This window comes from Miniopterus natalensis, chromosome 9 (assembly GCF_054644295.1).
Source record: "Miniopterus natalensis isolate mMinNat1 chromosome 9, mMinNat1.hap1, whole genome shotgun sequence".
In the NCBI taxonomy this organism is placed as follows: Eukaryota; Metazoa; Chordata; class Mammalia; order Chiroptera; family Miniopteridae; genus Miniopterus; species Miniopterus natalensis.
The window spans coordinates 4003840-4030344 of record NC_142089.1 but is presented as its reverse complement, the minus strand read 5'-3'; the positions used below and the strand labels follow the sequence as shown (position 1 = coordinate 4030344).

The 26505-nt window shown below is 56.9% G+C and overlaps 1 protein-coding gene across 1 annotated transcript; it reads right to left on the bottom strand.

Annotated features, from left to right (window-relative positions):
• Window positions 1-11427: 11427 nt before the first annotated feature.
• Window positions 11428-25392, bottom strand: LRRC38 (leucine rich repeat containing 38). Its single transcript, XM_016205637.2, has 2 exons — window positions 24762-25392; window positions 11428-11699 (listed from the first exon to the last, which is right to left on the bottom strand). The coding sequence occupies exons 1-2, from the start codon at window positions 25390-25392 to the stop codon at window positions 11452-11454; spliced, it is 879 nt and encodes a 292-aa protein (XP_016061123.2). The 3' UTR covers window positions 11428-11451.
• Between the last annotated feature and the right edge of the window lie 1113 nt (window positions 25393-26505).

Sequence of the window (26505 nt, the reverse complement as noted above, 5' to 3'; positions counted from 1 at the left end):
TGGGTGCACCCAGCAAAAGCTTCCTTCTGGGCGTTTGGGAGCTGAAACCTAGGACCGAGGTGCATTGTCCAGGGGACACACCCACGTCCCAGACAGGTGCTCAGTGTGAATGGGGAAGGGAAGACCCCGCCCGGGTGCAGGATTGCAGCGGCCAATGTTGGGGACTTGATGGGAACTTGTCGAGAGGCAAGTGTCCTATAGAGCCAGAAACATGGATCTTAATTGCCGGAGGGGGACTTGAGCTTGAGGTGCAGGTGTGGGGATTATCCTGGGCTGGATGGTTGTAAAGGGATGGTCAGAAATAAAGACAATTTCAAGGCAACCGTCTGGTCCTCCGTGGTGTATTAGCCTGTCTCCCAGTTTACTCCCCAGGACTCTCCTCTTACTGATGAATTGACAGGATCAGAAATTCACTGCTGGGATGAGATTGGGCTTCAGGGCTCGGCACCATTCTATCATTCCTCCAGGTCTTTCTTTCTGCCTGGGGCATCTCTTCCCTCCTTGTGGCTGCTCAGTGGGTTAATACAACTGGGACATCCTAAGTGGCCAAGGGACCACTGAAGTGTAACCTTTTCGGGAGGACTAGGCCACATTAATGGGAGATTGACTATTCCCATCACACCTCCCATCCCTCCCTATCAAGGAAGACTAGAATCTCCTGACTTGAAATCAGCGTATCAGGGTGGGTAACAGAAGAACTGGGCAAATGAGTGAGCCTCTGGCCTGTGCTATGTCACCGGATAGGGCAGGGCTCTCCGGACTAACCAATAGGCTATACATAGGTGTACGTAGATTTATTACAGGAATTGGCTCACATTAAATCCCATAATCTCCATCTGCAAGCTGGAGACCCAGAGAAGCCGATGGTATAACTCAGTCCCAGTCAGGAAGCCTGAGAACCAGAGGAGCCCATGGTGCGGCCCCAGGTCTGAGGCCAAATGCCTGAGAGCAAAGGGGCAGCTGGTGTGAGTCCTGGAGTTTGGAGCCCTGAGAACCAGGGAAAGATGGGACGTCTCGGCCAAAGAAGAGAGGAGTCATCTCCTTCCCCTTTCTGTTCTATTTGGGCCGCCGGGGGGACTGGGTGAAGTCCACTGGCGCAGTCAGATCCAATCGAATGCTAATCCCTTCCAGACACACCCGGCATTGTTTTACCGGGTGTCTGGGCAACCCTTGGCCCAGTCAAATTGACACTTAACATTAATCCATCTCAGTAACCCTAAACAAAAGGCACCCAGAAGAAGGCTCCAAGCTCGGGATACAGGGGCTGGTGCTCTTGGGTGGGGGGACCACAGGCAAGTACCTCAGTTTCCCATAAAACGAGCGTAACAGTGCTCACCCAGCTTAGGGGGTTCTTGCAGGCTCCAATGAGATGATGCACACTGAGGGCATGGCATACAGTGAGAGCTCAATAAGTGGATGTTTTCCTTCTTTTTCCCTTCCATCAGAAGCCCCCAGCATTCTTCACCCCTCAATCTCACCCTCTACCCCTGAGAACAGGGCACGCAATGGGGCTCAGCTTCTATATGCAGCCACCAATGACCATGATTCACCCGAACAGCTCTAGCAGTCTAGCCCCGGGTGGGGGGGAGTGGGGGTCGGGGTGGGGGGTGGTGCAGTGTAAAAGATTGGATTCGTCCCCGATGATTATCAGAAAAAAATTTCCAGGCCTCGGGATATCTGTGCCATCTGCTGGTCAGACCAGAGGACAGGTCAGTGTTACAAGCAGGGCTGTCCTGTTGAGTACTTTTAAAAATCTGCTATTATGTAGTTGCTATTTTTGTGTATAAATGTTTGTGTCGTGATTTATGCAAATGCTAAAGATATAAACTGCCTTTTAAAACAATAAAGGAAATGTAGTACTTTTAAAGAATGCATGTGGATATATATATATTTTTAAATATTTAACTTGGTTTGGAGCCTCAAAACAAACTTTAAAACTGATTTTAAAGATCAATGACCAAGATTAGTTTCTCCTTTAAAAACATTTAGAATAGTACAATTTTAGAGCTGGAAGGGTTATAGTTATCTTTTTAAAAGCAGACTTTATTTTTTAGAGCGGCTTTAGGTTCACAGCTAAATTGACAAGTTGACATCTTAACCACATCAAGCCATCTCATGCATGACTGATGTTTCTCTCCATTTATTTAGCTACTCTTTAATTTCTTTCTGCCCTGTTTTTTAGTTTTTAATGTATGGGTCTTGAACATATTTTTATTACATTTACCCCTAAGTATCTCTTGCTTTTGGATGCTGTTGTAAATGGAATTTTAATTTCAATTTTCAAGTGTTTGCTGCTCACAGCTGGCATAGAAATACATTAATTATGATATTGCTGTCGGTTCCTGCAAGATGCCCTTTACTGAAAAATCTCCAAACTGGTAAGATTTACCATTCGCCAAACACCTCTGGTGAAGTGAAATGAGCCGGCCAATGCTATCACATCACAAGCCAGAATGTTTTCTTAGGTATAACAGGTAACATACAAGCGACACTATGGAGATTTCCACAGCTACCCGGGACTGAGACATTTGGGGGTCTCAGACCACTGCCGAATCTGCTCCCAAGTCCAGTCACTGTCGGGGCTGCCCTTTTACACCCCCTGGGCTGCTGGTCTCCCCCGGCGCTGTCCCCGGGAATGTCCGATCATGAGCCACTCAGATGGTGTCACGGGGGAAGAGCCTACTTAGGAGAAGGGTCACTTACACCCCACGTGATGAGAGAACACCCTAGATGCCCATGGTCGGGCTGCGGCCTCCCAAATGCAAAGCCCTTTCTATGAAAATAGTGAAGATTTTTGTCTGTGTGGATCCGTGTGGCTGTCTCTCTTGGGCACCTGCATATCCAGATGTCTTAGGTCGGTGTCCCAAGGAGAGCCTGACACAGGGATGCAGGCGCACAGGACCGATGGGGCAGGGGTGGAGGTGGAGGGCTCCCAGGAGAAGAGCTTGAGGGACACGGACAGGGCAGGGGCAGGAGCCAAGTGAGGACGTGGGCCCAGCTGGGCCCAGCTTCCACTTGACCCCACAGGAGTGTGCATTGTACCAGAGCACCGGTCCCCCCTGGAGGTCAGGGGGCTGGTTTTATGTGATGCCTGGGGCAGGGCTGACAAGGGGCTTCACTCCTGTGGGGATGATTCTCTATAAGAGGTGGGAGCCAAGCCACCCCAGCGTGGCTCAGTGGTTGAGTGTTGACCTATGAACCAGGAGCTCACGGGTCGATTCCCGGTCGGGGCACACGCCCAGGTGGGGGGCGTGCAGGAGGCAACCGGTCAATGACTCTCATCATTGATGTTTCTGTCTCTGTCTGCCTCTGTGAAATCAATTAAAACATCTAAAAAGAGAAAAAGAATGGTAACTTAAAAAAAAAAGACATGGGAGTCGGGGGCCATTACCAAGCAACACTCACAGCAGTTGGGGACGGGTGTCCCCAGTACAGGGGTCCGGACGGGGCTCCTGAGTCCACGACACCCAATCACACCTGCCTCCACTGAAGAGATGGTTCTGCAGGCACTGCTCGGTGCCCGAGAGATGGGCACCAGATTGTCGGGACAGCGGACTACGACGGCAATGCCAAGAACAGTGGCTCCCCGAACTCAGGGTTCAGCTGCAAAGTGCGAAAGGCCACAGGCTTTGAAGAAGACACCAGCGTGCCCCGCGCCCGAGGCGATGGCCTCTCCCTCAGGCCCCCCTTAAACGTGGGCACATGCACGAGCTCCGCCGGAGAGGTGGTCTGAAAGGTAACTTGCAGTCAAAACGTGGCCTCTGTTCCACGTGACACCGTGGCCACCTCCATCCCGCGCCTCCCCGTCCCCCAGGCCCCGAGTGAGAAACACTCCATTCACTGCGCGCCAGGGCCCGCCTGCCGGTGACACCTGTTAGAGCAGGGCCGTGACCCGCATGAGGGGGTTCCAGACGGAGGACTCGGCCTCCTTGAACATTCAAGCCCCCCTGTGGTCCCCGACTCCGGTTCACGGTGACGGCGGCCCCCCCGCCTCGTTCTCGGACAAGTGCTCAGCCCTGTCCCGAGGGGCGGACGTGCGCGAACACAACCCACGTTCTCACCTCGCCTGGTTTGAGTCCTTGATTTGGGGGCTGATCGTCTCCCTGGGGGACAAAGAACCAACCGGAGGCACTGAGCGAGACAACGAAGGGAAGGAGATGAGATAAAGGGATTTTTATCTGCCAGGTTCACGCAGGGGAGCGAAAGGGAAAAGTCAGCCCCGGGAAGCAAATGCCGTGTCCAAGGTCGGAGAGGCCAAGGCTGCAGACGCTTCAGGGTTTAATCTGGTCCTGGATATAACCAGGCTTTTGTCTTTTCTAAAATAAAACTTCCTTTTGCCTAATTCGGATACCACTGGGGGTCAAGTCTATACTCTGGGGTAAACGAGGAACGTTATTTAAAAAGTAGTTAATGGTGGTTTTTTTTTTCCCCCAGAGAAGCTCAAATCTGATTTTCTGTTGTGCGCTGGGCCGCCTGGAGAAGGATCTGGTCAGCGTGGTAACTACAGTAATTACGCCGGCAGCTTGCCCCCACCCCTGCGGGGCTCTGTACGTGGATTTAGCCAAACCCTTCAGTTTTTCAACAGCCCCTTTTGCTCTCAAACAGTTTCCCCCTTGCCCGAGCAGCTGCTCCTCCCGCGGGAATATGCAGGCCGGCCGGCGAGGCTGGAGGCGCTTCGGGTTTGTTTAGGTGCCGCCGGGATGCCAACCGGCAGGAGCGTCAGCAGGAGATAAATCAAAGGGCTGTCACCTTCCACAGCGGCACATTACAGGGGACATTAACTCGCCTCCAAACAAGACAGAGGTGGCCTTTCTCTCTGTGGGGTAAAATATCCCACTGTCAGGGGTGGGAGTTGGTGTAGGAGTTGCAATTGGCTGCACAACCTTGGGTCTGGGGGTGGCAGGAGACAGGCAGGGGACCTCCCCTCTCTGTCTGAGATGTTGTCCCTACCCCACCCCCACCCCGTCACTTTTTACCAGACCGGCTCCTTCTGGTCCCCCAGGTTTCAGCTTCTATGTCACCTCCTCAGAGAAGCCCTCCCTGACCACCTCCACTGTTCCCCATCACTCAGCCTGTTGGTGCCCCCCCCCCCCACGCCAAACGTATCAGAATTCATAGCGATGTACACTCTTGTGTTTTCTAGGCGACCAGCTCTGGGAGGGTGTGAGACCTCACCTGTCTTACTCGTCAATGTGGACCCAGCAATGACCCCATGTCCGGCCCCTGTGAGTGCTCAGTACATACTGTTGTGGTTGAGACCTGAGGAGTGGAAACTGCTCATTGCTCTTGCCCCTGTCTCCGTATTGAGAACCAAGTGAGAAGATGCGGGAGTCGAGCAAGTGTAGGTCCAAATGTTGACCTTGTTCCGCTGACACTTGGACTGGAGACTCTTGAGTCCCCACCTGAACCGACCACCCAGGCTGAGCTGCAGGCTTTGAGGACGGGGTGGGGGTGACAAGGGAGGAGAGAGGAGAAGGGATGTAGAGAACCCTTGTCTTCCTCCAGGAACCCTGAGGAGTGGGAGACGGTGGTCTCCCCCCCCACCTATGGGTCTCTCCTGTCAGCCTGGGTAAGTGGCCAAAGATGGGATGATTCGTGGACTTTCAAGTCAGCGACGCTTTTTCTAAAAAAACACGTTTTTATTGATTTCAGAGAGAGGGAGGGAGAGGGAGAGAGAGAAACCTCAATGAGAGAGAAACATCGATCCGCTGCCTCTTGCACGCCCCCCACTGAGGATCGAGCCCGCCACCCGGGCATGTGCCCTGACCGGGAATCGAACCGTGACCTTCTGGTTCATACGTCGACACTCAGCCTCTGAGCCACACCGGCTGGGCCAAGTCAGCAATTCTTTACGGTGTGGGACCTGTGGCTGGAAGCCTGTGGTCAGCCTTACTCTTGTCATCATGTGGGTTTCAGGAGCAGCCGAGGCTGATCACATCACTCATTCATTCATTCATTCATTCATTCACTTCGCCAGGGCTTCCCTGGATGGCGAAAGTACCACTTCTTTTAGTTTTCTGCTCCCTTCCCCGGGCTTGACCGAGGAGCGAGAGGTGCCCTCTCAGGTTTCCTCCAGGCAGCCGGTCACAGGGCGTGTCCCATGCTGGCGGGCTTCCTAATGTCCACTTGCATTAAAAGCCCCACATCAGGCTCTATTTGAATATATATATATATTTTTTTTTTGCTAAAAATAGATACAGTTGGCAATCATTGGTAGAGATGACACGGTTCCCTTTCTATCCTAGGAAGCCCGAGGGACTGAGTCTCACAAAGAACTCGCTGTGACGGGGATGTCTCCCTGCCCATCCCTCCCAGAGCCATGGGCCCTCGACAGCTCTGGGTGTGGGTGGGGTGAGGTGGGGTGGGATGGGGTGGGATAACGGGAGAGACTCGGCCGCTGACCGGCCTTCCTCCCTGAGCACCTGAGCACCGCGTCCCCCAGGGATACTGTGACCTGTCCGGCAAGGAGGTTCGGAAAACGTGTGGCAAGTACCTGGCGCGTGGCCGGAGCTCGGGGGGTGATTCTATGAGTCTCATCCTCCCCACAGCCAGCGTCACTAGGACATGCCTCTGTGGCCACTTCACTTGAAGGAAGAACCCGGGGTTAGAAGTGACCTAAAGGATACGACTTCCCAATCTGTGACCCCCGACCTCACCGGGGCGGGGGATCAGGCCTGCAACTGAGGTGTGTGCCCTTGAGCGGAATCGAACCCACGACCCTTCAGTCCCGGGGTGACTCTCTAACCACGGAGACAAACCGGCCAGGGCTGTCTGCTGTTTTTATGTCTATTTTCCAGTGGCAGGTGTCTTTCTGTTCTTTCCCTCGGGGACTCGCTGGCCATCTCCCGGGGCGGATGGTGGGGAGGCTGCCAGCTGCCGGCTTTGGGTGGAGAGAGAGGATTGCAACCCCCCCCCCCCGAGGCACACGGAGGGGGTAGGAGACAGCAGCAACCCACCCTCAGGTGCCTGTAACTGTCCCCCCTCAGCCCGCAGAGCCCCAGCCCTGCTCACGCCCCTGTGCCCCTCACAGCGGGTGGGAGGGCTCTGGGCGCCTCAGCTCAGCCCAGCTAGAAGCCCGGCCTCGCCTCGCCGAGCATAGTTCCCCGGTTCGCCATCTCCAGCCTGGTTTCCGAATGTATCCCAACCCTCTCTGATCCGCCTGGACGGGGCGAGAGGGAGAGCTTGGACTGGCCAGAACTGAGTTCAAGCCCACTCGCTGGCTGTGCAGCGTTGGGGGAGCCCCCAACCTCTCTGAGCTGCTTCTCCCTTCTGTCCAATGAGCTCAATGGTTCCCTCTTTACGGGAGTGTTGTGAGGATTCTACGAGAGGGGTGTCTGTGCGTGTGCTCAGTCAATTGTCGTTCGAGTAGTTCTGCTCCATAAAGCCGCACAAATGCTGACTTAGTGAACACTGACCATCGCCCCTGGGCGAAATGCAGAGCTGGGGCCCTTGAGCCGCTGGTCACAATATTTTTGTCAACTGACCAACGCAGAATCTTGTATGTATGTTTCTGTTTAAAGATATCTCTGTTCATATTTACTTATTTACTTTTTTAAACCTTCACCTGAGGATATTTTTTCCATTGCTTTTCAGAGAGAGGGGGAGGGAGAGAGACAGAAACATCCATGTGAGAGAGAAACATTTGATTAGTTGCCTCTCGCACGTGCCCCGACCGGGGCAGGAATCGATGCTGCAACAAAGATACGTGCCCTTGACCGGAATTGAACCCGGGACCCTTCAGTCTGCGGGCTGATGCTCTAACCACTGAGCCAGACTGGCCAGGGCTATATATCGTGATGATTTATAACATGAACTCACGCCTGCAGCGCTATAACCCCAGCCATCAAACACACGTATTTTCTCGTAAGCTCGTCGCAGATTTCCTACTCTCAGAAACACTAGACCGTTCCGCACTACACGCGGGAGCCATTTAAACAACAAAAATCACCCACAAAATGCACAACGCTGCCAAAAAACGTGGCTAAAGAGAGCGTGCAAAGGTCTGCAGTGTGAGAGCATATACAAGAGGGCGTCACCTTGTCCCGCACTTCCCGGGGTGACCGGTCACATTTGTGTAATCACTTGGTTTACTTGTCTTTTCTGATAGAAAACTGCTCGTGGGTCAGAGGCTGTGTTTGTCCTGTGCTGCTGTGACCCGTGCCAGGCCAGGGGCGGGGCGGGGCGGGTAAATAATCACCACTGAGTGAATGAGTGAATGAATGAGTCCCAAGTAAGGAGCGTCTAGGTCAAGGACTCAGGCAGGACGACTGGGGGATACGAGGGGAAAGTGCCGCCCAGGTAACCTGGGCGCCTGCGGCACGCTCCCCAGACCTGGAGGACAGGACGGATGCCGTCTCAGGCGAGGCACAGGTGATGGCGCCAGGGGCGTGGAGCAGCAGGTGGTCCTGCTCTGCCTGGACTTGCATACGGCGGGGGCTGCTCCGAGCATTGACTTGGGAGTCAGAGCGGAGACAGGGACCCCTGAGGCCCAGGTCCAGCCCTCCTGGTGCCTCCCCATCCCTCCTGCTGTCACACTTGTTCCTCCCAAGGAGCAATCAGGCTCCTTGGAAGATGCAGGGTTAGCGAAAGAATAAGCTCTTTGAGGGAGCTCACCACGGCGACAGGCTGACCTCCAGTCCCCTCCCACTGGCAGTGGTGGGCAAGGACAGGTGAAGGACATCGCCTCCTCGCAGCCCCTGGGAGTTAAGCCCTTTCTGCAGGGAAAGCCTGTCCAAGTAATTAATGGAAGTAATTAGGGGTCAGATGGTCACGAATGGAAATCACTCAGTGCCCAGTCACAGATGCCAAGGCTGGCCGTGCCAAGGGGAGGAACAGGGGTGGGAGGGGCAGGGCTGAGAGAGGAGAGGAGGCTGCAGCCGCAGCTGAATGGGACAGAGATCGGAGGGGGGCTTGCTCTCCCAGCTCTCAGAGGAAACAAGCTGAGAAGTCTGGGGCTTGCATCCGTAATGAGCGGCCCACACTGGGGCCAAGCTACAGCACAGACGGGCAACTGCTGAGGAGGAAACGCCACAAGCGGTCCCCGACGTCGCTGCAGCCCTGGGCTCAGAACTGTGCCCCCTGCAAGGTGAAGAGGCATTTTCCATGAATGTGCTTGGCGTATCTTGCAAAGCCTTCCTTGGCTGTATTCTCACTTTACGTGTGGCTTTCAAGTCCTTGGAAAGGGTAGAAATTTTCCATCCACCCATCCACCCATCCACCCACTCACCTACCCACCCATTCATCCACCCACCTGCCATCATGAACCTACCCACTCACCTACTCACTACCCACCCATCCACCCACCCACCCACCCACCTGCCATCCATGAACCTACCCTCTCACCTACTCATCTCCCACCCACCATCCATCCATCCATCCATCCATCCATCCGTCCGTCCATCCATCCACCTCCCTCATTCATCCACTTCACAATATTTATCAGGCTCCTGCCCAGCCCACCGCAGATCGAGGCCCTGGGTTTACAGGACAAACAAAACAAGCATGGACCTGCTCTCACAGTCTGCAATCTATGGAGGGGGAAATGCACACAAGCCAACACCCCGGAAGCCCACACAGCCAAGCGCTGCGAAGAGAGTGGGACAGGGTGACGGCGCATTAGAGGGTGACAGGTGAGGGTCTCTTTAGCTGGGATGGGCAGGGCAGACCTCTGAGGAGGTGGCCTTTGAGCTAAGACCTGAATGACCAAGGGAAGCAGAGACCCAGGGGAAGAGCGTTCCAGGCGGAGGGCACAGCAGGTCGAGGGCCCTGCGTGGGGAACCGGAGGAGCGCCGAGGGGCTGAAGGGCGTGAGTGTGGGGGACAGGGACGGGGGCAGGGCCGCTCGCGGAACATCACGCAGCCTAAGGGCCAGCCAGGTGGGCACATGCCCAGCTCTGCTACCCCCGAGTCCTCCGAAAGCGAACACTCTGGTATCTGCTCGGATGTTTCATGACTCTGCTATTTTAATACTCCAGCAATACTACGCCCATCTGCCCTGTCAGAGCCATCTCGGAGGGGGTGGGTGACCTGCAACGGGCGGGCGTGGGCCCCAGCTGGGACCCTGTGTCACTCCTCACTCCCCCGCACGTCCTTCCTTAAGGCGGGGAGGCCACAGGTGTGGCCCTCTTCTGATGGGGACAAGTATGTGCTCTGTTCATGCGACAGCTAAGGGTCGTGACGAGTGAGTGCTGCGAAGGGCCCCTGTCTGGCCCCTGACCAGGCCCAGTATTTAGCGACGGTGGCCCACTGGCCCTGACCCCCTGGAGCTCACTGCCCAGAGGGTTTGTTCAATGCCTGCCGCTTAGCCAACACTCAGTAACGCTTTGTGGAAAGCGAAGATGGCAAGGAGCCACGGAGGGAGACACGTAAGGAGTGTACCGGGAGGAACAATGCAGACGTGACGCCCCGAGACGTTCCCCGAGCGCCTCGTGAGCCCCTCGTCCAGGCGCCAGTCCCCAGCAAGGCCCCTCCTGCGGGCACGCGTCATCCTGCGTCAACCTCCGGGCCCAGGACATTGCGTTTCATGTTGTCTCTGAACCAAAGTCCTGCGTTCCACATCCTGGGAGACGCTGCCTGTCACAGCCTCTCCTCCAAAAACACGTCCCACGTGCGTCCTAAGGCCACCGACGGGGGTTTTCAGGGGCCAAGTCCCAGTGCGTCTGTTTGGCTATTTTACCATTTTGTGGATCTGATGCCACCTGCTCTCTGGGCGCCTGGCCTCCAGGAAGGTTTTGGTGCAAGTTCTGGAGCTGGAGAGTCTGAAACGGTGCCAGCACAGGGGACGGCGAGGCGTCACCTGGCCGAGGAGGGGCTCGGGGCAGGCATGAGGAAGGGGAACGGCTCCAGAGGGAGGAGCAGCTCCGAGCAGAGGCCACCGCGACGGTCCTTCCTCTCTGGGTTGCTGCCTTTAAGGTAAGGTTAGGGTTTGAGTTCTGTCCACAAAAGGTTTTCCCAACGAGCTCACCAAAACGGAACGGCAAACTCCCGTCGGCCAGTTCCTGGCTTTCTCCGCGGTGCCATGTTAGCCAAACGTGGCAGAGGGACCCGAACCCCCAGCCCACTGCCTGAGCTGCCGCCTCTTGGGAGGAAGGAGGGGGGACGCGGGTGTCGCAAAACCACTGTGGTGGGCGAGAGCTGCGAGTCTCCATCCCCTAGGCCGGTGTGCAGCCAGCAGCCACGAAGCCCGCTGACTGGGTCATCTCCCCACGCGCACACCTCAAGCTGGGAGGCAGCCCCTCCTCCAGGAAGCCTTCCTGAGCTCCGCGCTCTGCAGGCTGTACCCTCGGAGACGGGAGGTCCCACCGGGTGCGCCCGGTGTGCGAGGCACGGAGCGGGGGCCGCTCCCGGGCTCAGGGCACGGACCGTGGTCGGGTTGGGCACTTCCCTCTGTCCTGGGGGGGGGGGGGGTCAGCGCCAGCCTGGGTTCTGGAAAGCGGGGAACGGGAGGGGCGGCTCAGTCGTCCTCCTCGTCTTCCTCGGCGTCCTTGTTGGGGGTGCACCTCTGGAAACACTGCACCACGGTGGCCAGGAAGAAGCTGGAGATGATGGCGGCGATGGACACGGCCACGCCCGAGAAGACGATGATGAACACGTCGGCGAGCGAGAGGCTGAACTTGCACTCGCTGAAGCTGGCCTCCGACAGCTGGCGCAGGGACACCCGCCTGTTCTCCGGGGGCAGCGAGCACTGGATCCCCTCGAGGCCTGGAGGAGGCGGGCAGAGCGAGAGAGGTTTAGGCCGCAGCAGGGGCCGCCTGAGAGCGGGCGAGGGGGGGTTCACAGCGCGCAGAGCGGGGGCGGCCCCTCGGAAACAAGCGGGGGAGACACCGGAATGCACTGGGTTTCCTTGACCTGCACCCGGGCCTGGCTCTCTTCTGATTCCCAATCCCTAGGGAGGGCGCTGGAAAGGGAGCTTGATCTCTTTAGGGTTTAGGACCTCTAGAGGCCCTAACCCAGGCCTGGCAATGCCCGGCCTCCGGGAGGGGGCAGATGCCGTCGGACAGGGGCTGTGTCAGTGTTTGTTACCAAGCATAATCTACACAGCCCGGCTGATACACAATACGAACTATATACAAAGTCGAGCGGCTGCCGTGATTTTACAGGCTTCGGAGATTTAAAAAACATACGCAAGACATTAAAATGCATAAAGAACTCACATCTTCTGTTTCTTACAAAGTGCAGACACCGTTCTGAGTGCCACACGCCTATTAACTCTTAACTCACACAACCACCTCCTGAGGCGGGTACCATTATTACGCCAACTACGGACAAGAAACTGGGAGCTCGGAGGGCTTGTCCAGCTCCCAGCTTCTCAGGGGTGTGAGAGCACCATTTAGACATAAAGCACACCTGCCGGCGAGCTCTGCTCACCTCCGGCTTCCTTTCGGCTCTCAGGAAACCCTTCCATGCTCTTCTCCAGTGCTTCCCGGTTTCGAAAGCTGACCCTCACCCGTCGCCAGCGTTACCTGAAAGTCGAGGTGACTTTTGCACACAGTACACGATGCCAACCGGCCGGTTTCTGTGCTGCAAAGAGCAGCCCTGCCAACTGCACAGCAAACCTGCCACGACCCTTTGGGTCTTTATTTACATGGATTTCCTTCTTCGGCTCAGACACAGAAGAGGGAGGAGGAATGGCTGGGTTTCCTCTTTTCTTCTGTCCTGGACCATCTTTTACGTGGGGACAGCCAGCCCACGATGCTCTCCTCCCCGTGGGCGCCACCGCCGAGCAACCAGACTCACGGGTCCCTCCTGCCCCAGAGCCGGCGCCCGCCTTCCACACCCAAGGACCCAGCGGGACCGGCGCTCTGCAGGCTCCTCCAGCTTCCACTTGGCTACAGTTTTTTTTTTTACTGTTTCTTTTTCTTGAAGAAGCCAAACTTCTGTTTGCTTCTTTTGAGAATTTCATTTTTTTAAAACTTATTTTATTTTGAAAATATGCCTTTTTTTTTAAATTTTTTAATTCAATTTTTTAAAAAAATATATCTTTATTGATTTCAGAGAGAGGAAAGGAGAGGGGGAGAGAGAGACAGAAACATCAATGATGAGAGAGTCATTGATCGAGCCCACAACCGGGGCATGTGCCCTGACTGGGAATCGAACCCCGAACGCCTGGATCCTAGGTTGACGCTCAACCGCTGAGCCACGCCCAGCAGGGCGAAAATATGCCTTTTTTAATGGATTATTTTTTAGAGAGAGAGGGAAAGGGAGAGATAGAAATATCGATGAGAGAGAAACACTGATCGGCTGCCTCCTGCACGCCCCCTACTGGGGGTCGAGCCCACAACCCTGCCACGTGCCCTGCCCGGGAATCGAAACGGTGACCTCTTGGTACATGAGACAACGCTCGACCGCTGAGCCACAGGCATCTGGACAGAACAGGAGAGCTTTAGGGCGGCGTTATATTGGGATTTCCTTGTAGACACTGTTTTCTTTAATGGAAAAGTGGGAAAATCAATTGGGAAAATCAATTGACCTGCCTCTTTTTTTTTTTTTTTTAAAGGCATATATTTTTTAATTGATTTTTTTAGAGAGACAGAAGAAGGGAGAGAGAGAGCAAGCGAGAGAGGAACATTGATTTGTTGTTCTACTTATTTATGCATCATTGTCTGATTCTTGTATGTGCCCTGACTGGGGATTGAACCTGCAACCTTGGTGTCCTGGGAAGATGCTCTAACCATCGGAGCCACCCAGCTGGCCCTTGACCTGCCTCCTCTTAACACCCACCCCACCCCCAGCCAAAGATGTTATGCAAATAAACAATGTGGACACCAACAAGCGGCCAGAAGCACAGGCGGTTTCCAAAGCCAGGATCATATTTGCTGTCTCCGAAGCCGTAAGAGGTCATTGTCACCTAGAGAAACGCTGGGAAAGTCCTCCTTCAAGCAAGGAGCTGTATTAACTGGAAAACAACCCCAACAAAACACCAGCTACAGAGCCCGCCCGACTCCTCTGGTCAGTCCTGATTTCGACAAGGTTCTTTGTGCCTTGAGATTAGGTTTGGCATTTTAACAAAGTGACGCTTTTAGGAAATGTCACCTCCCGTTTCTCTGTGGCTAGAAGAGACAGGCTTGTTTGGAAAATGCTGCTCACGAGCCCACCCCGGGTGGGAGACTCTGGAACACGCTCGATGGCGCTTCCACGATGACATACGCCGGCCTGACGGGTTCCACCGCCCACTAAGGGCCGGGAAAGGAGGGGAGTCAGCGGGGCCTGCAGAGGGGCCGCGCATCGCTGCCAGGGCGCCCCAAAGACACGCTCAAGGCCGGCTGCAGACTCAGGAGCGGAGTGACCTGACTCTGGGGTGCCCTCTCCTCTCCTGTAGGGTCTTACTCTAGACCAGGGGTGGGCATGGCAGGGGGGAGGTTGCTCTCCGACCTCCATCTCCTCCGGGTCCGAGTTAAGATCAGCGCACAGAATCCAAGCCTTCCGTGGCCTCCGTGTGCCGGCCGCCGCTCTTGGGGCTCTACACGCACTGGCCTAGTTAATCCTCATGCCCATCCAACGGGGGGCCCGCTGTAATTACCCTCCTTTTACAGATGACCAAACTGAGCCATCAAATGACCTGTCCGAGACCGACCCCAGACACCACACCATCCCACCCAGTCCCAGGAGCAGGGCGAGGCGGGGAGACCCAAGCCTCACCCGGTGCCTCAGAACAAGGCCCCTCCAGGCAGTGGGTTTTATTTTTATTTATTTACTTACTTATTTTTTTATTTATTATCTTCACCCGAGGGTATTTTCCATTACTTTTTAGAGAGAGTGGAAGGAGAAAGAGAGAGAAACATCGATGTGAGAGATCGATGTGAGAGAGACACATCCATTGGCTGCTGCCTGCACGTGCCCCAACCACCAGGGCCGGGGATCGACCCGCAACCGGGGTACATGCCCTTGGCCGGAATAGAGCCGGGGACCCTTCGGCCCACAGCCCAACTGGCTAGGTCCAGAGTGTGTTTTAGAAGGACCCCCTGGAGCTCTCCAGAAACCCTCCTGTGCCCAGGCCCTGACCTGGGCAGACCCTGGAAAGCTCAGGCTGCCAGCAGAGCCTCTGGCCACCCTCATCAGGAAAGGAAGGGCTCCTGGACGCTCTGAAACTCGGCCGTGGGCAACAGCCTCGCGTGGGCAGCTGGGGATCATTGCCCGCAATTGGGATTTGGATTAAGAGACTAAAAGCGGCGGCCAGGAGCCACTCTCAGGCTGCAGAATGCTTCTGTCTGTCATCGCAAGGGCGGTGGTGTTTTACGAATCTAAAAAACGTTTAAACCAGGAGACTGGGCCATGTTGTCACACGGAGACAACTGTCAGGCTGTCGTAACCAGACAGGACACATGCCCTGAGCCTGCTCACTCGTTCGTGTCACCTGGCTGGCCCCGACGCAAACATTGAGTTTGCCAGGCCCTGGGGCAGCGAGCCTGTCCCCTGTCACCAAAGCAGCCGGGAGTGAAAGGCAGGGACAGGAGTTGAGGAGAAGCCCATTCACCCATGACGACGGTCTCTCGGAGCCCAGCTAGAGTCTGGAGCTGTGGTCATCAGGCTTCTGAATTTTACGTAGTGGTTAAAAATAAGAAATAGTGGAGACGGACACAGGGCTGCAATTTATCACCCTGCCCAGTTAGGACATGTAAGAGACATACACACGCATCGTTATTTTATGTAAGAGCACATTTGTGCACCATTAAAGCTATGAAGGCAGGATAACATTAAACAGGGATAAATACATTGGAATTTAAGAAAAACTCGCCTCATCTTTCGAAGGACAAATGGCTGCTGGCCTGTAATCTCCATTTCACCTGGAACCCCTGCCCGGCTTGCTTCCTAATTTCTCAAAACCAGAGGGGCACAGACTACAGTGCCAGGGCCCACCCAGCCCCCTGCCCGCCCCCTCCCTCGGGTTTATGTCACTCACGTCCGATTGGAACATACCAGGCCCAGGCCGTGGGCTTACACCTTACCTAGCGCCGCTTCTGCGCTACACGCAGGTTTGAGTAATTGCCAGAGATGATATGACTCACAAGGCCTAAAATAGGAAAACGGTGACCCCGGTGGACAAGTTAAAAAATGGAACAGTGCCCTGGCCAGTCTGGCTCAGCGGGTGGGGCATCGTCCTGTGCACTGAAAGGTCGCCGGTTCGATTCCTGGTCAGGGCACACGCCCAGGTTTCAGACTCGATGCCCAGTAGGGAGTGTGTAGGAGGCAGCTGATCGATGTTTCGCTATCACATCGATGTATCTCCCTTTCTCTCTCTAAAAATAAAAATAAAATCTTAAAAAAAAAAAAAAAAAAGCAAGGCCCTCAAATTAAAAAAAAAAGAAAGAAAGAAATGGAACAGTTATGTTACATGCTTGCAGCTGTCTGGCTAAGCACCGGTGGGGCCGGGATCTGGAGCCGGGCAGTCTGACCCCACAGCCGGTGCTGTTAGTCTTTCCCGCCCCTCCTGCCTTGAAAATGCTCGCAGGCTCTTCTCGGCTCCAGGTCTTTGGTTTCCGGCAGCGTTTCTAATCTCTGCCTCCGTTGTTCACATTTCCCTCTGTCTTGTCTGTCAGTGCCCCTTCCTCTAAGGACACCTGTCACTGGGCTTAGGGCCCACCTAAACCCAATCTCAAGATCCTTAATTATATGTGCAAAATCTCTTCTTCCAGATAAAGTCACACTCACGGGTTCCAGGGGTTAGGATGGGGACACGTCTCTCTGGCGGATGCAATTCCACCTGCTATGGGGTATCTCGGGTATCTCGGGTGTGACTTGTTCAACTTTGGCTCCTCCCTACCCCTTCCCCCCTCCTTATTTGGAGGCTTCTCCCAGATTTCATTTTGGGTGATCACCTCTCACCCCTGGGGTATGTCTTTGTGCCACTTTCTTAAAAATGCACAGCCCTTCCCTGGCCAGGGGTCAGCGCATGACCCACACTGTCCCAGAGTCCCTCTGTGCCGGGTACACTGAGTCTTGAGTGGACTGACCAGAAAGATGGCCGGGGGTCCACACAGCCCCACAGCTCGGCCCGGAGAAACCATCCCTCGCTCTCTGCTCTCTAGACTACTCCAGAGCTGCTTCACTCTTCTCCAAGCCTGTCCCCAGCCGTCTCTTCAATTTAAGTGACCGGACGTCCCTGTAGTGAGCCCCTTCCTCGCTCACATTAGCCAGAGCCGGCCGCCACTGTTCATACTCAAGAGGCCCAACCAACGGGTGGTAGGGAAACGGAGTTCAAGGATGGGCCACACACCTGTCTTGTCAGTCCCTGTCCCAGGGACACACATGGCTTTGCTCCGCCAGCTGTCCCACCAAACCACGTGTGTCTCAGGCTCCGGGGTCCTGAGACAGTGGGAAGGACTCGGGGCCTCCTTTCCTCGGAGAAAAGTCAGGGAGCAGGCACTGAGGGAAGCTGAGTTCCCTCTCCGCCAGGGCACACTCAGGAGACGGGCCCCCCTCCTTGTGCAGGGTGGCTAGGACCCCGCCTGCTGCCACCCCTCCGGGCTCTGTCCCCTGGGCCGATGACTTCCCCCCAGCTGCTGACACCTGAGCTGGAGAGAGTGAAGAGCTGCCTCTCTCCCAAAATAGACAAGAACACAGTGGAAGGTTGAGATGAGATGAATCTTTCATCCCTTGTCAGCACACAGGCCTGCGGCCAGGGGATCTCTCGGGGCCTTTCCCCCGATCTGGCCTCTGGGGAGCTGCCTCACCCAGACCAACGACAGGCTCTCCTAAGCACTTTTTGTCATTAAAAATATATTAAAATATATATATATTTTTCCTAATTCACTCACTATAGGGGTGGGCAAAAGTAGGTTTACAGCCGTGAGTATGGGAACCACAGTTTATTTTTAAATTATTTATTTTAATATTTTCTACCCGAGCAACTGGAAGCCTGCTTTTGCCCCACCGCATTATACAAAGCCTGTGTACACATGAAAACGACAGAAATAAAAACGATAGAAGGGCTCACAAGTGCATGTCCAATGCATATACCATTCTAGATGTTTCTGTGTGGGCGTGTACACAAGTCCCCCAAGTACAAATACAGTCCATACCCTGTTGGCTAAACACGCCAGGAACATCTTCCCCTCCAACCCAAGCAAGGCCCACACGGCAGCCGCAGTGCCCACAGGTGCCGACTGCGCAGACGGGCCGGGACTTACCCAGCCCCGGGACGCTGCCAGCATTTCTCTTACTAGAAGCGGAGCCGCGAGGAGCGCCTGCATTCCTCATTATTTCCCAAGACGCGTTCCTGCAAGTTGAAGGAGTTGGGAGAGGCCCTGCACGCACGCCGGCAATGGCTGCCTGTCACTTGTCCGTCTCCTCGGCTGTGAACCGGCGTGTTGCTGACACATGCGCATCTCCCCGGTGACCGCGGGCCTAACGCTGTCTGCTCCGCTCACTGGCCGTTAGGGTTATTCTTCTGCGAACGGAACGGTCTGCCCCAAGACCTAAGGGCTTCCACGCCTTCCCAAGGGCTGAGAAGGCCCTGTGACGAGGAATGTTGGGGACAGAGTGGCTGACCTTCACCAATTCACTGCTGGAGCTACACCTCCATGCAAGGGGGGCTCCCCCTCCCACGCCCCGGAGGAAGGACCAGCACAAAGTTTCTCCAGGGACCATGGGGCATTGGTCCCACCCCAGCCAGAGCTCCCCACAGCCACCACTCCTCTCTCCTGCCCACTGGAGGGGGAGGGCTCAGCCTGGGCCGAGGGAGCACATGCCAGGCCCTCCCCACTCGCCTCCCAAACCCCAAACCCAAAGGACCAGGAAACAGAGCAGCCCCTGACCTCCCGCGCACACAGGGAGACTTTCAGCAGGGCCTCCTGACTTCAGAGCATCACAGATCTCAGGCCACCTGCGACACGTCAGTTCCCCTCCCTGCCACCACTCCCCCACGGTTTACAGACGAGAGGCCCAGAGAGGTTAGGCAGCCTGTCTAAGCTCACGGAGAGTCTGGATGGAGCCCAGGTCTCCTGACTCCCTGTTCAGTGCTCTTTCTGGGCACCGGGTTCTCAGGGGACTATGAGCACCTGGAGACGCTGCGGGCACCACGGCCCGTGCTGCAGAGGGAGGCCGCACAGCGGGCGTGCGGGGCTTGCGGGGCTTGCTCCTGCCCCTGGGGCGGGCGCCGGGCAACACCAGCTCTAATTTCCGATAGTGCCGACCTTTGTCCCCCACCATCACTCTCATTAAACATCGCCTGCCGCTCGGGGGAAATTCCACGTGTCCTCCCTGCCTCAGCCGGCGGACACTTGTCCTGATTAGGTCACCAGCTGATTTCTACCAGAGACGTCCCAGCAGCTGTGGGCCAAGGGCTCCTGCCTGGCCCTGGCCCCACTGAGCGGGTCTGCAGAAGGGACCCCGGAGTGGTCCTGCACCGGGACTGTGACCTGTGCCTGCTGTCCAAGACCCCAGCCCAGGGCCCACCCCCGACCTCAGGACAGCGACATCAGTCACCTGCACCAGCGTGGAAAACCAGCTGACCTGCAGTGCGGTCTCCCAACCTGTCCCCCGCTGCAGGAAGTGAGCAGGGATGACCACTGAGGGCTCAGGGTTTTATTCTCTGGGTGGCATCATGTGTTTTCCACGATCACCACCACCACCATCACTGCCGGCAACTCCGGCCATCACTGCCACCGCTACTCCCATCACCTCCCTGTGTCCACCATCTATCTCCACCATGATGTCCACTTTCCCCATGGCCACCATGATGTCCACTATCTCCCCCATGTCCACCATCTCCCCCATGTCCACCGTGATGTCCACTACCTCCTCCATGTCCACTACCTCCCCCATGTCCACCATGATGTCCTCTACCTCCCCCATGTCCACCATCTATCTCCACCATCTCCCCCATGTCCACCATGATGTCCACTACCTCCCCCATGTCCACCGTGATGTCCACTACCTCCCCCATCTCCACCATCTCCCCTAAGTCCACCATCTCCCCCATATCCCCCATGCCCACCATGATGTCCCCCATCACCCCCATATCCACCACCTCCATGTCCACCATCTCCCCCAAGTCCACCATCTCCCCCATCTCCCCCATGTCCACCATGAGGTCCACCATCTCCCCCAAGTCCACCATCTCCCCCATCTCCCCCATGTCCACCATGAGGTCCACCATCTCCCCCATGTCCACCATCTGTCTCCACCATGATACCACCTCCCCCATGCCCATCATCTCCCCATGTCCACCACCTGCCCCATGATGCCAACCGCCGCCATTCTGCCACTGCCTCAAATATCAACAACAGACGTTTGCTACAAGTTGGGCCCTGGGCTGAGCGACAGGGATACCAGCCTGTGTCTAATTATTATAGGTGATCTGGTCAGAGAGACTCTCTGGCACAGCCAGCGTGAGGAAATCTGAGACCGGCCTGTGAGTCTGGCACCTGCCCAGATTGTGGTCAAGGCTCCACGCTGCCTCCGGGGCTCAGAGACACCCACTGCGGCTGCCCCTTCCCCGGACCCGCCCTCCTGGGCACTCAGAGTCCCAAGTTAACCTCTCATGACGGCTCCCCGGTCATCTGGAAGAAGCAACGCGAACGTCCTGGGGGTGAGAAGGGGCGTGTGCCGGTGGGTCCCCTCCGATGACACGGTCGGTCACGATTACACATTCTACAGGAAGCACTACTTATGGAAGTTCCTGCGGTTTATCAGGAACTGTGAGCACTTCACCATTATCGCGTTTAATTCTTTCTCAACAGCCCTTCAGAGCAGTGGCTCTCAACCCGGGTGATTCTGCCCCTCGGTGAGCATTTGGTGATGTCAGGGGCCCGTCAACACACGGCCAGCCTGAAGGTGACAGGGCCTCCCAAGCCTCTCATTCCAAACTACATTGGAAACCACAAGATGCCAGGACAGCGAGCATTGGGCGGCCACTTGGCTGAACGGGCTTAACTCCTGGGTGCCCGGGTCACCCAGCTAACAGTGGCCTTGGCCTCCCCACAGCAAGTCCCCAACCGCGTGCCCAGGGCTGTCCTGGACGGGCAGGAAGGTAGGTCCACCGTCCCCTGTTGCCCAGCAACAAGGTCACCCTTTGAGTGAAGCGACAGAGTGACATGATGAATGTGACATTTTCAGAAAGAGCCGGTGTTTGGGACAGAAGAGCAGGGCCCTGGGAGCAGGCTCTCCAGGGAGCAAACAGGACAGGGCAGAACTCCAGACTGTGGCGCCCATAAAAGCTGACACCTCGCCCCGGACGTGGGGAATTGTGAGAAAGGTGACACCTGGGCACTCAGCTCTCATTAAGAGGCAAATTAAACATGCAGCGGCCTGTGGCACGCAGGACACGTACTGACCTGTCACGGGCAGGAGTGAGCCCTCCGCCAGCCCCTGCCAGGAACATGCCTCTTAGGTGTATAAACACAGAACATCCACTGGGCTCGAGATCAAACACGCGGCGCACATGAAAGCAACGAGGAGGCGTCACTGTCCTGCCAACCAGGTGTTTAAGAAGAATACTGCACAGGACGGGGGGGAAGGCGGGGACACGGGCACCCTCTATTTGCCAGCGGCGCCCCCTGTCTGGGGCGCAACTCGCAACAATGTGTCCAGAGGTTTAAAATAAACATAGGCTTTCACCCCGCGATCCGACCTCCACAAACCCACCCCAAAGAAACTACCAGAGGTTCCCATAAACTCTGCATGTCTGAGGATGCTCAGCTCGGCACTATCTGTAGACAAACCAAAAAAAAGGGCAACAACCCACAATTCTAACAACAGGAGACCGTTTGGTGACTAAATGGCCTGTTCCATGGCCATGAAGAGTTACATTTCCAAAGGACCGCAAAGCCAGGAAACTCACAGCTCAGCCAGAGACACAAAATCAGTAACAGAATGTGTAATATAGCATCAGTTTGTTTAAAAATATATCTATGTATGTGCATAAGAATACAGTCAAATTAAATACCAACAAACTTTAATAGTGGTGGGACTCTGGGGAGTTTTCACGATATGATACTTTTCTACAGTTTCCAAGTCTACACGGACCCTGTTATTTTATACTCGGGGAAAATAAAACTGCTTTCGGTTTAAATATAAAGAAATAGGGTAGCCGTGGAGTCCCCCGAGAGAAAGGACCCCGTGTGACCTCCAGGCAAGTGTCAGCTTTTGTCTCTGTGGCTGAACTACTGTTTATCTGATCAGTGTGACAATAAGTCCCCACTCTTTAGACAAAACCAGGCCCTCAAAGTGTCTGACATCAGAAAAGGAGAGTGGAGGTACTAGGAGATGGGGGCAGGGACCCCCAGAGAGGTGTGGGGCCGGCGGCAGGTTAGTGGTGTAGCCAGTGGGCGCCCTGCCTGCAGTGACAGTCCTCCTGGGGAGGCCCCGGCACAGGGTCAGCCCCAGGGGCCCAGCCCGAACGGCTGCAGGCACCCCGGCGAGCCTCTGGGAGGCTGTCTATAGCAGGGGGCCAGGGTTGGCAGATCCAGGGCGGACTTGGGGACCTGCTGAATTTTGCCCCCTCCTCTCCGCCTTCCCTCCCCACAGTTGCATGTGCCGAGGTCACTGGGCATGAGAATTCCATCCCCTCATTTCCCTGCTACCGTGGGCCACACCCTGGCTGTGGCCAGAAAGGGAAGTGAAAGGGGTGTCTCAGGGATTCAGCCTCCCCCCCCGGGGACCTGCATGTGTCCTTCCTGAGATGCACTCAGGGCTAGGGCTACGGCTAGGGCTAGGGTTAGGGTTAGGGGTAGGGCTAGGGCTAGGGCTAGGGCTAGGGCTAGGGTTGGGGTTAGGGGTAGGGTTAGGGCTAGGGGTAGGGTTAGGGGTAGGGTTAGGGGTAGGGGTAGGGTTAGGGCTAGGGTTAGGGCTAGGGTTAAGGTTAGGGCTATGGTTTGTGCTAGGGCTAGGGCTAGGGTTAGGGTTAGGTTTAGGGCTACATCTAGGGCTAAGTTTAGGGTTAGTGTTAGGGCTAGGGTTAATGTTGGGGTTTGGTGTGGTGTCGGTAGTGTCCCCTGGAAACATGCCCACCTACCTCTGAAGCACAGAGACTGTTCCTTGCTTGCCAGCTACCATTTCTCAAACTCGGGGCCTTTCTCCTGTGGCTTCATGGGGGGTGAGGGGGAGTGGATGAGTACAGTGTCCCCTTTGCTCCTTTCTTTGAATTCTCTGCCCTGGGGCAGGCAGGACACCTGCCTTGAAAGCCCTGGAGCTTGCCCTGGTCCAGTGCCTCAGTTAAGTGTTTCTAAGGCAGGACTCAAGCCTATGTCTTCAGATTCCAAATCAAGGTCCCTGCAGAGACCTCAGAGGTCAACCACAGTACTTTGGAGAACACAGAGGCCGGATAGGATGGGCGGCCTGTTCAAGGTCACAGCCATCCACGCAGTACTGATGCCAAAACCCACCGATCCTGACCCCGTAACACCCAGCCCTCGTATGAATGACCATGAGAGCCAATTATATCAGCTCAGTTAACAGCTCAATTAACAACAGGGGTGACCACCTGCACCGAGAGGCAGAGGCAGGGGCAGTCAGAACCGAGGCCTTTCTGACTTCAGGACCGCTGCTGGTGGGGAAGGTTGGGGCGCCTGGTGGTGAATGAAGGCCAAGTTTAAAGCCGGGGACTCTGTACCTTTTAGGACTTTATGAGAGAGCCCGCCTGGGCTTCCAGTGCCAGCTCAGGGGCCTGCGTCTGCTGAGTGACCAGCCCCACCTGGGGTTTGTGCCTAGTCAAGGATGGGATGAATGACTGAGCACAGGAATTCAGGGCCTCGAGCATCCTGAATTCTTGGTATATGGAATAAAGGATTTGCGGAAGCTAAATCTGCATCTGGTTCACCTTTTACAACGTGTGCCACATAGCTCTGGTTCCCGTTCTGCCAGAGCCTTGGGGACAAGGTGGGGGTGGCGTCAGGCTCTGGAGGCCACTGCTGGGTCCCATGCTCACATGCTCCCTGGTGGAAGGCTGGGGCCCCTGAGGGTAAGGACACTCGCCTGCTCCCAGTCCGGGGCTCATCCCTGCGGATGCTGAGATCCCTTCCTTCCCAGCTCTGCCTCTGCTTCCTTCCCGCTGGCCGTCATGGGGGACCCTTACCTGCTGTGCCCCTTTGTTCCTGTCTGCAGGCAGGTGGCATGTCCCTGTCACCAGCGGAAAAGTGCACCAGGAAAGCTAAGGGACCAGCCCACATTTTTGTTCAGCAGTTTCACACCTGGGCTGAAAAGCCACGGGACTACAAATCTTTTCTGGGTCTCTGGCTCTCAGGGAGCTGCCATCATTCCTCCCAGGAATGTCCCCACCCCCTTTAGACAGAAGAGCAAGCTGGGAGCTGAGAAACTGACACCTGCTCCGCCCTGGGGGCTGCTGGAGAGGTCTTAGTCCTGGCTCGCTCTCCACGCTCGGGGTAGCGAGAATGGCGCTCAGCTGTTTCGTATACAGGGGGGTGAATTCCACAGAAGGGGCTGTTAGGCAACCCACACCCACCGGCACTACGGACCCAGAGGCCCATGAGACGATTTCGGTCATGGGTGCCGGAGGAATGGCAGACCCCTAACTTTGGGAAGCGAGTCTTTGGAGAAACGGGGGGCACAGGGGGCAAGGGGGACAACGTCAGGGCCCAGAAACTCTGGAACATCCAGATGTGTCCCTCCCCGCCCTCTTTCCCCAGCAGAGTCCCAGAAAAAGTTCCCGCTGGGGACGAGCCGGGGTTACACCGGGGAGCAACTCCTCCAGGGCCGTGGCTCATGAGCACCCAAACCTTTTCCAGGCTCCACCTGAGGCCCCTGGCCTGTGGCGACCTCGCCCTGGCCCCTTCCTCCCTCCCTGCCCCAGCCCGGCCGCAGGCTCACCTTTGGGCAGCTTGGACGCGTTCTCCTGGATCCAGGTGAACAGGTGGGCAAAGTCGCAGTCGCAGAGCCAGGGGTTCCCGTCCAGGCGCAGGGTGCGCAGCGCGGGCAGCGCGGCCAGGGCGGCCACGCTCAGGCCGCGCAGGTTGTTGTGGTTCAGCTCCAGCACCTGCAGCGACTCCAGGCTCTCGAAGGCGGCCTCGTGCACGCCCGCCAGGCGGTTGTTGGCCAGGCTCAGCCGGACCAGCCTGCCGGCCGAGCGGAAGACGCCGGCGCCCAGCTGGGTCAGGTTGTTGTAGCTGAGGTCCAGGAAGGCGAGCTTGGCCGAGCCGCTGAACGTGCCCTCCTCCAGCGCGCGCAGCGAGTTGTTCCTGAAGTCCAGGTAGACCAGGTCGCCGTAGAAGATGAAGAAGTCCTCGGGGATGCGCTGGATGCGGTTGCCGGCCACCAGCAGCTTGCGCACGTCCAGGGGGAAGGGGTCGGGCACGCTGGGCAGCCCGCGGTCGCGGCAGTCCACGATGTGCGGGTCGGTGCAGGCGCAGCCCGCGGGGCACGCGCGCCCGGCCCCGAGCAGCAGCAGGAGGCTGCAGAGCCCCAGCGCGGCGGGGGCGCGGGGGGCGGCGCGGGGGCGCATGGCCGGGGACCCGCGGGAGCCGCGCGGCGACGCGGACGCGCCTCTCGGGAGGAGCCCTGGTGCGGGGCTGCGCGCGGGGCGGGGAGGGCGTGCGCCCGGGCGCGCGGGGGGCGGAGAGGCGAGCCCGGGGCGGAGGGGCCGCGGCGGGGAGAGCCGGGAGGGAGGGAGCGAGGGAGGGGCGAGGGCCTCGCCGAGAATGTACCAGGACAGGAAATTAACCGGCTGTTCAGTCCCAGGGGGGAGGCGGGAGCGCTGAGCGTGGCCCAGCGGAGGTGCCACGCGCGGCCCCACCCGGACAGCTCGCTCCTGGGACCCGGCACGGAGACCTGTAGTGAGCGCTGGGCGACCCAGTTCGGTTACCCAGAGCAGCTCCGCACCCCGGCGGTTTCCAGGGCCGCGCGCCCGGTCCCCCCGACGCCCGCCAGGTGCCAGAGCACGCTCCCCGCGCGCCATCTCCATTGCCAAAGGGAGCGCAGCCTGGGTCACCGTGGCTTTGCGCCCGGGGCAATCCCGGCGGGCTGGGGGGGGGGGGGCGCACCCGGGGCTGCCCATGGGGTTGGGCAGGGCGCCAGCGGGCCCCAGGGAGCTCCAGGGTGGCTGGTCTTCCTCCCTCCCAGGCACCCGCATCTCATGGAGGCCCGCGGCTGCCAGGCCCCCTGCTGTGGCCCCAAGGAAGGCCCGGGCCAGTCAGCACTTTCCATGTTGGCCCCGAGCTGGTCAGGAACTGGCACCGATCTGCTGCTGGTCTACGAGGCCCAAGGGACAGGCGCCGTGGCCTGGGGTCAGGAGGCCTGGGTTCCACGTGGTGTGGCCTCAATGCCAGCGCCCCCACCTCTCTGGACCCCCTGCGCCCCATCTGTAAACTGGGAAAAAGTAAAGTATCACCAGCTATGGGGGAGGTCCACGGAGCCAAGAAACCAAGCAAAAAAATCATCTCTTCCCTCTTAACTCTCACTCCCTCCCTCCCCCACCAACCTCCCAGCTCTGGTCCCCAAGGGAGCAGGTCAGGGAGGCAGCAAGGCTGAAAGGACAGCAGGGCCTGGTCCATTTAGCTTCAGACACAGGATTTCCCTCCTCCCCGCCTCCTAGCTAAGGAACTTTTTAGAGAAGTCC